The sequence below is a fragment of the Antrostomus carolinensis genome, unplaced genomic scaffold (assembly GCF_000700745.2).
Source record: "Antrostomus carolinensis isolate BGI_N321 unplaced genomic scaffold, ASM70074v2 scaffold18175, whole genome shotgun sequence".
NCBI classification, from domain to species: Eukaryota; Metazoa; Chordata; class Aves; order Caprimulgiformes; family Caprimulgidae; genus Antrostomus; species Antrostomus carolinensis.
The window spans coordinates 35,438-49,101 of record NW_010315905.1 but is presented as its reverse complement, the minus strand read 5'-3'; the positions used below and the strand labels follow the sequence as shown (position 1 = coordinate 49,101).

The window sequence follows — 13,664 nt, the reverse complement described above, 5'->3', positions numbered from 1 at the left end:
TATGGTTTGACGCTATAGGTCTTTCCTGGTGGCTATTTTGAGGTACAGGCAATGGAGATAGTGCTTTTACCTCTGGGTGCAGGAACCAGACTGTGCTGCCTGCTTTGCCTGTGCCTGAGCGCTAGAAACCCAGCCAACACAGATGAGAGAGAGGGTATTGCTGATGTGGAAAGGGAAGAATGACTTCTTCCAGCAGTTCTTCCCAGCCACCAGCAGTCACAGAAGTAGACATTTCCATTATCCATAGTGATCCCTTCTACCTCTAGCCCTGTGGCAGGACCAGGCCAGACCTTTGCCCCTCAGGCAGGAAAAAAAAAATTCCAATAGCCACTAAAATTTTGAGACAATCCTACCTACAAGTTTTCTTGTCTCATAAATGCAAGTATTGATGCTGATGAGAATCTCCTCCTAGTTTAATCAACAGGGAGGACCTGTTGGTCAATATTTCTCCTTATGGTCAGATGTAACTCAAAACTTTAAATGGCTTTTCAGAGTTGACCGCAAGTTTCTCTCTCTCTCTTAAAATAGAGTGATGTGGTGTGATGATGTAATTGGAATTATCATGGATAGGTACAACAGTTTGACCCAAAAAAAAAAAAATGTTATATGTGCCCCGAAGTACCTTTAGAAGAGTTGGTAATACAATAGCTTGCCAATAAGAACTCTGAAATACAGAAAACTACCATTAACAGAGATATCCTTATAAAATGGAGTAAAGCTGTATAACCCATATGAGGTTAGCTAGTGGTCATGTTGTGGTTAAGGTGCTGCTGCAGATCAGAGTCAGCTAATTTTCACTGGATGTGCAGTGAAGGTCAACCCACTGGGTGCTACCATGCTCTTAAGCATTTTGGCTGGATTCTGCAACTGCTTATTAGCTGCACGCTTGTGGTTATTCCCATTCCCTTCAATGGGATGACTCATAAGGAAGTACTTGTAAGGAAAAGTAAAGTCCACGGCTGCATTTGAACTGAATGACCTGTGTTTTAAGGAGCACAGAGAAGTGAAGACCCTATTAAGTTAAGAAATCACGTGTGCTCTCTTTCCAGTTCAAGAGTGTCCTCTACTAAATACATTTTTGCTGAATGTATTTGAATCAGTAGGAAATTATATTTGATGGTAAAAACTACAAAGGTTCAGTTATGTTTAGCAAGCCTTAAAACACGTGCAAATCCAACAATGACTGAAACAATTACTTCATGATGGATAACTTTATTGCCCACAGATGGCACTTTAAACCCAGAAGGTCAGATTCTTTGTATACACTTGTATACAAAGATAAACTGATCATTCTCCTTAACCTCTCATTGTGCAGGTGAAAAAAAGATCAGTCAACATGCTCAGGATAACTGGAGTGGTTGTAAGACAGTCACTCAGCCTTGAATGATTAAAATGATGTTAAAAGTAAAGGCTACTAAACCTGTTAACTTCAAGGAAAATTCTAATAACTTCTAATATCATATGGGTTTTGTATTTTAACCAAGCAGTAGAGCTAGATTTTGGGTTTACTTTCTTTAGCTCAAGGTAGCAGAAATTCAAAATGTATAAAGGGAAATTTAAAAGTAGAAACTGGAAAAATCAGAACGGAAATTATAATCCAGAAGATGGTCCCAATTTTGAGTTCATCAGATCTATCCTTTTAAGAGAAATTTAGATTTAACTAAAATAAGTGGAAGTTTGATAATGTGGGCATTATGTCTGTAGAACTGAATTCACACATCCTATTGGAAAATTACATGCATGTTCATTTATTTTATCTTTTTTTTAATTGCTTGTAATCAGTATTTTTGGTTAATAGGTAATTGAAATTTTTGTTTACTTCATTCAAGAAGAGCATCACATTTTAGCAAGGCAGAAATATTTGAAGAAAGTTTGTTCTTTTGTTCTTCTGCAAATTACAGATTATGCCCTCTGCTTTCTTGAAAAAATATATTTGCCCTTCCGTTACTTTAGACAGAATGGCTAACTTTTGCAATATAAACTAATATTTGCTCATTAATTAAGCAGCCCTATTGACTGACTTTCACATGTATCTAATAAGCCTTCCGAAACAAATAGAATATGCCAAAAAAATCAGCCCTTTCTCTATGGAAGGAGATTCCTCAGTTATCAGGATTAATTAGTTCTCTTGTTGTCACATGAAAAGAAGTTGCACCCCCCAATGTAGGTCAGTGTGAGGGTAGGCTGCTGATGGTCGCTAAGTGACAGGCACAATGATAAGTGAACGTGTCCTGTTGAGTCATGACCCTTCAGAAAAGACAGTGTCAAGTGAAATGCCCAGAGAAGGAACATAGAACGCATAATCTGCTTCTAAATATTGACAGTAGGAATTTCCCCGCTATTCTCCTTCCCTTTTCTTTTCTGGTAAACATGTCAAACTCTATTGCGTTTGTACTCTGCATCAGTTTTGAAGCATTTAAAAACGTAAGGAAGCTAATGACCCATGAATAGATAGGATGTCAAATAAAGCTATTTTTCTTCAAGACTTACCATCTTGCTGGTAAAAGCATTGTCTCGCATACTTGCAAAAGCAGCAATATTGGCTAGAAATAGGATCTTTTGCTTCAGCTTTTTGTGAGTGAAAAACTAAATGAATGAATGTATAACAAATCTGATATATCATGCCAAATACATTACTGTTGGGTCTTGAATATTAGTATGATTAACTACTGGCATTAAGTATCTAAAATGTACTTGAAATCAGTGATGAAACTCTGATTTATATCAATGGGAGCAAAGTTAGACAAACAGCAAACATTCCTTAAGATCCCACCCACAGTATTTACAAATACTGCAGTGTCTTTTAGATATACATAATACGTGTAAAAGAGAAAAAGCTTAAATACGTATCCAGTATATATATGGGTTTCTTTTTTGCCTGCGGGAAGGGATGAAGAGATCTGTTGTTGTTTTGTTTGGGGTTGTTTTTGTTTGTTTGTTTGGTTGGTTTTTGGTTTTTTGTTTGTTTTGTGATTTTTTTTTTTAATTTAATAGAAAGAGGCAGATCTTCTGACATACAGGCTTCCAGGCTGTCTTGTTTTATACGCTTGATTTAAGATATATCTTTAGATTTTCATGCGGACATCTTTGCTTACATCACTGTAGAGTTACCAAGAGAAAAGTCTGTAACATTTATAATGTTTTATTTTCCTTCACCTTGAGCAGACTTTGAAAACAACAGCAGCACACATTCCCAGGGCTGGTTTCCTGGTCCTGGCATGAGTCAGGCATGAGCATGGTGTCACATGGGTGGCTTTGCTCCTGGAAGGGTGTTGGTGTCGGAGCTGGTGACAGAGCAAAGCCAAGCACTGAACACCACAGTCGTGACTAGGCACTGCAGACTTGCTGTCCCGCCTTATTCTCAGCACCCATCACTCACATGTCTTCTCCACCTTTCCATCAGTTTTACACTGGAAGCAACTGGATTGAGTGTTACAACTCTAGAAGCTGGGCTTTGATCCTGACTGGTTCCTCTGGCAGACCATTACTGATTTTTCTTCTTTTCATACATACCAAACTGTCTGTAAACACCATTGCATGCTTTCAGCTTTTCTAGAGGCTGAAATAAGGAGCAATTCAGGGAAGCTTGGGGCCAGTTCCCTTCTGAAGTACGGAACAAGATTCATAAAGCTGGATATAAACCCTGCCTTCTTGGGAGAGCATCTGAGCCTCCAGTTCTGGGATGACAAGATGAATATGAATGAAATGCAGGTGGTTTCCTGAAAATGTCAGATTGTTTAGTTGGAGGTCATTGACAAACCCTCTCAACTTAAAGTGCTTGGGTTGTTCTTCATAGAAGCTGCCTGAGCTATTGTAATGTCTTATCTCAGTTTCTCAGTGTTTAGCTTTAGGGTCATTATTTCGGAACTGCAAATGAGTGGACTCATAGGCTGTAAGCATCTATGGGAGGCTATCCCATAAAAGCACAGTGCGCTCTTTGGCAGACCCAGCATTGCAGAATTGAGATCCTTAAATGGTAAGTGAGAAAAATGTATGTTTGCAAGATATCACTTAACAAATTGCTTCTTCAAAGATTTGTTGCATCTTTTTTCTTCCCTCCTAATGGCTGGCAGAATATATTCATTTCTACTTAGAAGTATGTTGCCTAGACAAATCATAGAGGAAATCTGTGCATTTGTACAGTATCATAATTCAAATTTCTGGTAATATTTCTGGTGCAGTTCAGAGGACCTCTTTTTTTCTGTTATGCCCTTGATTGAAGCCTGTTCAAGTGAGGTATAATTTAGTTTACATCTATGTTTAAGTGTACCCTTTGAAACTTCTTTTGAATAAGGATGGATGATAGTAGATACAGGAAAACTACTGTAGCCACAGCTTAAATAAGATATACAGGGCTAAAAAGAAAAATACCGATAAATATAACTAACTTGGATACCAAAGATTAGTTAAAAGTTAGTTAACTCCTGCAGTGTGCAAATCCTATTTTGCTAAGGAAGAGAAACCGGTCTCTGAAGACCTATGGCTAACAGTGTTGCAGACCTAATCTACTGTTGTTTCTTTTCATGAATTGTTCTATGTAGTCCCAGGAGGTGATTTAGGTCTCTTGTCTTGTCTCCACCAATGTTATAGGGAATTAGTAGGAAATACTAATAAATGGAGCACAGCTGGCTCCTCAAAAAAAAAAAAAAAAGAAAAAAGAACCCCCCCCCTGCAAAAAAAATCCCCAAACCAGCAGATGAGAGCAGTGCCTCTTTACCTTTTGTACACAATCCTTGTACTTTTAGCATCTCTCTCCTAAAGTGGATGCTTGGCTTCTAGGCCTTTCTCAGACTGAAAGAGTTCAAGTCAGTATCTCAGAACAAAGGTTTGCTGTTTGGCCTCTAATCTGAGGCTGCATCTGCTGCAGAGTGAAAGCTGCTGAATTTGGAGCAGTCATTGACTTTGGAGGGTTTATACAATTGAAATTCAGTCGCCAATCTCAGCTGGAGTTGATGTCCAAAATTTCCTTCTATAGTCAATGAAGGAGGGAGGCCTTTTCAGTGGGTGACCCACAGCAGCCAAAAAGGTTCACGTATTTCTACTATGTTTGGTGCCTATGGCTGCTCATATTTGGCTGTGGCAGGGACCTCTTAGAAGGCCTTAAAACAGCTAAACTGAGACTGTACTTGACTGTGTTCTAATGGAAAATCCACATTACCCTTGTTTACATGATGCTGCTTCTCTCCTATGTTGACAAAGAAATACTTTCTCTTGGAGTAAAGTGATCCTGTTTTGTTCCTAGCTTCTGGAACAGTTTGCTGTCAGTGTGAGGGCAGTGGAATGGATCAAGGACTGTTTCTTCTCCAAGGCATGCATTTCTGTCTGCTTGCCACAACAGCTTTTGTGGCCATAGCCTGTTATGGGGCAAAGATAGAACTTTATGCCTTTCCAGTGCTCGACAGCTTGAAGCGAGGAAAGGTCCTGTGTTCCTCTAGTCTTCTGACCATGGGGTTTTTTCATGGACTTCCTAAATATTGCCTTCACATGGCCTGAGAGCAGCCTACCTGGATGTTTTCAAGTGTCCTAAGCCACCTTATGTTATACTGACACCCAGGACTTCACCCATACCAGAATGATGTCTGGCCATGACTGGGGCCATATTGGCACACTTTCTTTCTCAATAAGCAGCAAATCTGATCTGGAGAGTGCCCTGAACTTGTTCTCAGAGTTTACTGTAGAACTGTCCAGTTACCTTTTGACACCACTTTACTAGTAGGAAGTCTGCAGCTAGTGAGGGATCGTAGGCAACAGTGCTGTGACCTTCAGTCAGGAAGGGAAGAGCCTTAATCCCCTTTCACTCCTTCCAGAGCAGTTCCAGCTTTGCAGCAAGTTGTTTGAGTGAGAGTTCAGAATCTTAGAGGTCAACATGTGGCTCTTGCTGTGGAGGTGGCTGACTTTTGCCCTTCCCATTGAAGGGGCTGCCATGGTGGTGCTTCCTAAGGAAATGCAGCCAGTGGTGCTTGAGGTGACGCTTCCTTGGTTAGATGTGTAGCCGCAAGGTCCTGAACTTTCTTCATGGTATGTTCAGTGAACAATGTGAGAGCAAAGTTGTTGACCAAAACTTGCATAGCTTTCATTTCTACTTTCTTTCCTGAGTAATTCTTGTGGAAGATTATTTGAGTCCTGAGTCAGGACAGCAGGATTATGCTCAGACCAAAAGAATATGTGTGGTAAAGGGGACATCCCCCTTTCTTTACTTTCTCCTTTGAGTATAGCATCATAAATGTGAATGGATTGGCAAAAGGATGATTTGTCATTGTTAATTTTTTTTTCTTTATTTTTCTAGGATCTAGTTCAGGATCAAAATTAAAAGTTCCCGAGCTGAGCATAAATGGCACCTACCACGTTGTTCAAGCAGGCCAGACTTTAAATCTCACCTGCAGGTAACCAGCTGAGTTGGATTCTGATAATTTGGCTGGGAGTTCATACACCTGACACTTTCTTTTTTTGTAACTTAAATTAGAAAAAAATGAAACCTTATGTTGTGGGGAAAGGTGGGGAGTGAACTTCAATGGCAATTGTTTAATAGCTCTTTGTTGTTTCTGTTGTTGTTTTTGGAAAACAGGATAAAAGAGAACCCCAGAAATAGCCTGCTAAAATAAAAAAGAAAGCTTGGGAACTGGAGCTTGGGAATTGCAGCCCAACATAATTGTTTCTGCTTCCTTATCTGTATTTGCAGGGGGGAAATGGTTCATTCATGGTCTTTGCCTGAAACTCTAAGTAAGGATAGCAAAAGGCTGAAAGTAATTAAATATGCCTGTGGAAGGAATGGGAAGCACTCCTGCAGCAGTCTGACCTTGAGCAGAACTCAAGCAAGTGACACTGGAAACTATAGCTGCAAATACCCAACAAGTCCAGCGAAAAAGAAGAAGGAATCTACAGTCTATATATTTATTAATGGTAAGATTATGTTTTTTAACACTTCTTGGTACTTCCACTTCAATACAGCAAAATGGATAAATAAGGCAGTTCAGCTATGGTTATATACAAGGTTTTGAATGATATTTTCAGACTTGCAAAATGTCATGATGATTCGCCAATTAATGTATAAAGTCTGCTTTCTCAGAGTTTGCAAATACAAATGCTAGTGTTTTATCTGTTCGGAAAAAAATTAAGAGAGAAAGAGACCAAATACAACCAGTCTGCTAGAATAAGTAGAACTCCGTATGGAAGTGGACTAGAAGTGAATCTGAGAAATGGTTCCCAGAGACATCATATCTTACAGAATTGGATGATGAATAATGAAAACCATATATCTGCTACAGGTTAAAGTGCTACACTTTAACCTGTCTGTGTAAGATTATAGATTTGTAGGCAGCTGAAGGATGCCAAGGCTGTCTGTCCAGATCATTGAATTCTCTCATGCTGTAGAAAATTACTATTTGCATGTTGTCATGTTCAAAAATGTACTCTGTAGTCCATGTTACATAGATTGTAAATATCTAAAATAAATGGAATCAAACAAAACACAGAATTGTGTTCAGCAAACAAGTATTGTGTAATGTATGGGAAATGCTGGAATTAGGTCAGTTAGGCTGTAACAGAAATTGCTTTCTGATCCTGTATTCTTCCAGGATGCTAATCAGACACTTCTCAGGACAGTTGAATTCAATATACACAATAATAAAACAAGAAATGATAAACACTTTAGAGATTAAATTTAATTTTATATTTTAGTTTTTCTTTATTTTTACAGAATAAAATTAATAGATTATGGTAGGATATCAAGATTCATAGATTTTAAAAGCCCATATTACAGAGAATGTGGAACTGGAAGTTTTCCAAATTATGTGTCTGCTGCTTCTAACAAGCTCACATCAGAGTGAATTAGCCTTTGTTTTCATTTTGTGACATGAAGAGTGAGACTGGTGCTGTGAAAAAGCAGAATGAAGTGGACCTCTTACTACAGTGCTAGAAAATAAGATAGCTGCCCCCATTATAATGTGTTGCTTTATTGAGAATTATTGAATAATTCATGCTGTTCATCCTGTTTTCCTTCATCTGCAATATACTGCAGTGGTTTTTTCACCCAACTATTTTCAAATAATTCACTGGATATCCAACTACAGATGCATCCATGGAAGCATAACCAAAGTAGGTTATTCATTTAGTGATCAATATTTCCTGCTGTCAACTTCCAATATTCTTGGATGATTTTTGCAAGTTTCCCATCATAGGACCTTCTTGAACCTCCTACCTTGGATGTCATCTCTATCCGAGATCTACCCACAATTCTCTCTGTTCACCACATGAAAAGAACAAGGGTGGTTGTGACTCTGGCTGAGAACCTCTCTGCTAAACCCACTTTAAAATATAAGAGATTCCTTGACATTCTCTTGATTTCTTTCCTGTTTGAAGTGTTAGTTTTTCTGGATCCTGAATTTTTACAAACGGAAGACACAACCAGTCTTTCTAACTCTTCACTGCTTCCCAAGTTGTACATAGCTTGCTTGTGTCTGAAACAGATCCTCAGTTAGACATGAACCAAGATTCTCTGTGTTATTCATATGATGATGGAAGAGAAACATATAGTTGGAGAAAAAGTTTTTGTACAGTCCATCAGTCTGTGTTCCTCCCCCAATCAGTTGAGGAAGACTGCCTCAGTATCTTCGTTTTGTTGATTTTTTCAAGGACATTCCATCATTAAATGTTGATGTCACTGTTGAATATAGGATTAGATTATGTTTCTCATCCTACCTTACTTGCTGAAGGACAGTAAAAAGTGGAAAGGTCAAACCTGTATCAAGCTTAGACATCTTTGGCATCTTAATTTTCTCCATTTGACAATCATTTTGATTGAAAAACAATTTCTTAATACTTAAGTGTTGATTGTGTCTTAGTATACACATATGAGAGTTAGGGCAAATTACTGGTAACGAGGGAGACTGCAAGGTAACTGCTCATTTAATGCCTGTTGAAAGTGTCACTCTGCCCTAAGGTGGGGAAAGGTATATTAGTCCTCCAAAAATTTACAATTTCAGGAAGAATTGTTGAGTAGTTTGAAAAGAAACAAGATACTGAGTACCAAAGCTCACTGTTTCTGATCAGTGCAACATTAGCATTTGGAAAGACAATACTTAAGGAATCTTTTAATATAAGTCATTGTTTCTGTGAACACGCATGGCTCAAGGGAGAGTGATATGGGGATAACAAAATCCTCTGTGAAGACTACCTTTTTTGAGTTTAGTTTTCTTTTATATGAATTTGTGGGTGCTTAGGAAATAAACATTTGTAAAATTTGTGTCCCTCCTAGTTTTGTATTGTTTCCTGTGGCAGGACGTTTGTCAGTCCATTTCCCATATTAGTTCCATGTGGATCACTGAGGTGCCTGTTTCCCATGTCTTAGCATGCTGCAGATGAGAACAAATAGTTGCTATTTACAAACATAGAATCTGGATCAGGAAAGTTGATATTGTTTTTACAGGAAGTCATCACTTATTGTTTTTAAAATGCTATTTATTTCCGTAATTAGAGTGATACTGACTATGAACTAGATTTACAAAAAAAACCCCCAAAACAAAACAAAAAAACCCCAACCAACTAAAACAAAAAAACAACAACCAAAACCCAAAAGACCCAGTAAGTCCTTTGGTTCAGTAATGAATGTATGCTATGGCAGAAGATGAGCTTCTTTAGACAAAAACAAGATGCAAGATGATGAGTAGGAGACTGCAAGTCCTATGTGTCTCAGGATGGCTTGAGCATTTCTGAAGTCCTGTGTTTGGGTGATCAAGAATAGGCAGGCTGGTGACCTTTCTTGCAGGAGCTAGTCCTGACACCACCCTTCTTTCAGCTGGAGAGGTCACTACTGAGTTGCACAGGGGAGTGAGTGTGCAGTGTGTGCCTCAGCAACTTAACCACACAGAGCTCAGGAATTGAGACATCAAGTGAGGGAAATGAATTCTTGTAAGAGCCTTGGACTTTGCTCTAAGAAAATTGATGGCCTGACTTCCACCGGGAGCCATGGGAAAAATCTGAAATGAAACAAAGCCTGTTTGCCAGTTTCTCCACTGTCTCAGACCAAAAGCTGCTCTGATCTTAGTTTTGTTATGTGACTGCAGCCTAGTAGTAAAATGGAAAGATTTGTAATGAACACTCACTGCGTACATTGGAGTGAGGCATGGGGAATTTTCTGCTTGAAAAATATAAGTATGAAATAAAGACATTTAAGAAACGCCAAATTGTCAGCAGGCTGTTTTGAAACCTGTGTAGGGTTTCCCCTGGGGACAGTGCTAAAGGCTTTTCCTTCTGCCAACCTTTGTTTTGGTATCTCCAAGACAGTCTTTTCTAGTTGCTGGAGTTCATTCGCTTTTTTTCCAAAAATGTGCAGTTCTCTTCATTCCCTACTCCCATCATCTCTTGCCTTTGATCATTTGTTCCTGTGGTATGACAGAAAAAGCAGACACATTCAATTACATTGATATATCAAGGTTAAATTTTTGCAAGAATTTAAACAAACTTTGATTCAAGTTGAAGTATTGTTGCTTCCTGTGATGAAGACAACTTTCAGCAATTAATATACAAAAGTAATGTCTTAATTCTGCTGCAACAAAGAATTCTTCTCTAAGTGAAGTTGTACTTGGCTTTAGGGTATTAGCCCATTTCTCAGTCAATGTTCTCCCTCTCCTTGCCTCTCCTCACGCTCCTGCTGTGTATGTCTTCTGACTGCATAGTTTTCCTTGCAAAATGAGACATGTACTGGTACTTCAAACAAGTGCCATTCAAAATATTCTATTTTAAAATCAGACCTTTAGGTTGAGGCAGTTGTCTGTTTTCTTTCTGTACTTACCAGAGAGAAAAAAAGGACCATCTCATCACGGACTTTACAAGGAATCTGGAGAACAAACTTAGAATAGATATCTTGCTTTGAGATTATTTAAGTCAGCTGAGACAAGTCAGAGCTGGGTAATTAAAAGTAAAGGTCCCAAGAATATTTGTACTCACTGATGTCTAGAATGTTAAACATGTCCACTAGTTTTGGATATTTGGCTTGAGACGTGTTTTAGGATGAACAGTTCAAAATTAAGGGCTTTGACGTGCCAAAACCTCTGGGGTTTTGAGTGCATTTTCGAACTCTAGAGTTGTATTCTGCAAGTGCTAACTGTATGGCATCTCCTTGGGAGGTCTGCTTGTTGACAGATAGCTGGATTCAGACCCAGAACTGACATGGATTTAAGATTAAGCTTGAATGGATTGATTCTTGTAAACCTAAAAGTACTGTGTTGCAGGGGAGGGCATCCAAAGAGTTCTCCAAAAGTGTCTTATAAGATCAGAAGCGTCAAAGTCAAAATAATTCAACAGGTGAAAAAAGCAGTAACACCCTGAAAGCTAACAGAAAGGGAGATTTTCTTTTTCCTTCTTCTTCTTATTCAGAAATAAGGTACTGACAGAAGAACATGCTGAGGCCTGGGAAACCCTTCCTCCCTTGTCCTTTTTTGTTGTCTTTGCTTTTGGCACAGTTTTAACCTATAAGCAGTACGGTTTTGGCTTGTGCTGTCAGAGTCACGGTAGCGCTTCTCTTATGGAAAGGAAGCTAGTTGAAATTAAACTATGCTACAGCTGTATCAAGTATGCAGACACAATTTTAGTATCTAATGAGGTTCCTGTTACAAATCAGAGTCCTCTAAGACTTGCTGACGTCAATCACCTATAATTGACATGCTTTTGTCATTGTGTGTACATGGACTTCACATCATAGTATACTGTGCTGAGCGGAGCATGTGCAGATGCCTTGGCAGCAACAAAGGCCAAGCATTAAGCCCTCCAAGGTCCTTCTTCCTCACTAAGTCTTATAGCTCCTACTGAAACAGAAATAGACTTCCAAGATGAACCATCATGACAGAGGGATACATCTGAAAAAGTGTTCCTAATGTCCATTAACCTTTCTAGAGGTTGCTTTCTGAACATAGTAGTTGTTCTAGTGTGGGTTTCCTGGCTAATGTGGGTAAGAATATTTTTCCTTAAGAGTTTTAACTGTGTTTTATTTGTATTATGGACCTGCGTTGATGATAGCATAATATAACTGGCCCCAAAGGAAAAGAAATAAACCCTGCCTAAAAATCTCTGTGCAATTATGCTAGAAATGCTCTGTGCTTGAATGTGCTCCAGATATGTTCTCCGCCTTTTTAGTTTTTTTCCGTGGACTTCTGTGATTATTGATTTACATCTCAAGTCTTCCTTCAAGGTTTAGAAATCATTTGAATTTGAAGAGTACTATTTTACAGGCTAAGAAGAGGCAAGAGTGGAAAAACCCTTCTTGCTGATAAGTGTTGGGCTCCTGAATGTACAGTGTGGGATTTTTTTTCTTAAGGAAGATAGGCAGCTACATATGAGCAGGTTGAATAGGTGCCTTTCCTAGGGCATGATGCATCTCATTGTAAAAGATATGTCTAAAACAGGTCAATTGAGTCCCATGGCAGAATTCGCTCTTTCTCCCCAGTGACAACACTAACAGTTTGGCCACCTCTCTCAGTGAGAAAAGTCTATATTTTAGATGTGTAAGTGAGATGAGAGCCACTTTTGGTGTGCGAGGTTCTCAAATTACTTCTGAACAGTCCTACTAATTTAGCTGGGATAAATAAAGTTAGTTAGGGTGAATCCCTACAATGGAAAGAGGAATTTGGCAATTGGCCCAGGAACTTTAATGAAGTTTGCATGTCTGTACTTTTAATAAAGACTCTGGTCCTCTTCATGTGAGTGAGGGAAAAGGGTATTATGTGAATATGAGGAAACTGTTTTGGCTCTTTTAGCCTGAAAAAGATCTTAATGATGAGCCAAGTGTAAGTACGTATTTTGGAAGAACTGCAGAGGACAATCTTTCAGAGATTTCAAGGAGCTCGGACTTTCGTGCAGAGACTTTTCTTCTTGCAAATGTATGTCTAAGTACGCTGACTTACATAGCTCAGATTATTAAAAACAAAACAAACCAAAGAACAGTAGCTGAGGCTTGTGGAAATAAAGAACCTCTCCATCTTTTCTGAATTTGGCATTTCGGTGTTGGCTAATTCAGTTGTTTGTGTAAACCCCATAAATAGCCCAGACAAGTTACTGATAGCAGACATAATATTGCTTGTGTTAAGTCTCTTATCAAGTTTGTATCTGGCTGCCAGCCAGCTTAATAAAAAGCTGCTATTTATGTTCTTTAACAATATAGCAAGTGACCTTCATGGTTTTTGTGATTTCATGAGTGTTCTGTGTGGTTTCATGTTGTTTGGAATGGAGAGATATCATAAGGAACACAGTCAAACCAGCACACAATCATTAATTCCAGGCACAATTTAAAAATACACTAAACTGACTTTTAAAGTAACTTTTAGCATATGCAAATGTTCTGTCTGTCCATCGTTCATTTTACTACAGAGCAAGCAGCTCTGAAGCAAAAATAAACAAAAAAAATTTCAAAAAACAAGTCAACCCTCTTAGATCTTCCACTCCAAATCCTGATGGAACTGAATATGTAACTTGGATCTGGTCTTCAAGATAGGCCAATCCATGATGTTCCTTTTATGTCCAGAGCTTTCTAAACATAAAAATGAGTGAAGCTGGCCCAGAAGACTGCTGATGGGAGGTTAGGTCATCTCAGATATGCTGCCAGCCAGCTGTTCAGGGAAGGATGGCATTTACCTCCCCTCAGGAAGGCATTAGGAGGAAAAGTAGCGGGAGCC

The 13,664-nt window shown here is 38.8% G+C and overlaps 1 protein-coding gene across 1 annotated transcript in view; it reads left to right on the top strand.

Moving 5' to 3' along the window:
* Window positions 1-3,379: 3,379 nt before the first annotated feature.
* Window positions 3,380-13,664, top strand: part of LOC104525064 (vascular endothelial growth factor receptor 1-like) — a gene marked incomplete at its 3' end in the record, with an annotated part of 45,026 nt that continues 34,741 nt past the window's right edge. The window contains exons 1-3 of the mRNA XM_010168119.2: window positions 3,380-3,467; window positions 6,287-6,383; window positions 6,680-6,900. Of these exons, the coding sequence (XP_010166421.2) occupies window positions 3,380-3,467; window positions 6,287-6,383; window positions 6,680-6,900 (406 nt within the window). The remainder of the gene's footprint in view (window positions 3,468-6,286; window positions 6,384-6,679; window positions 6,901-13,664) is intronic.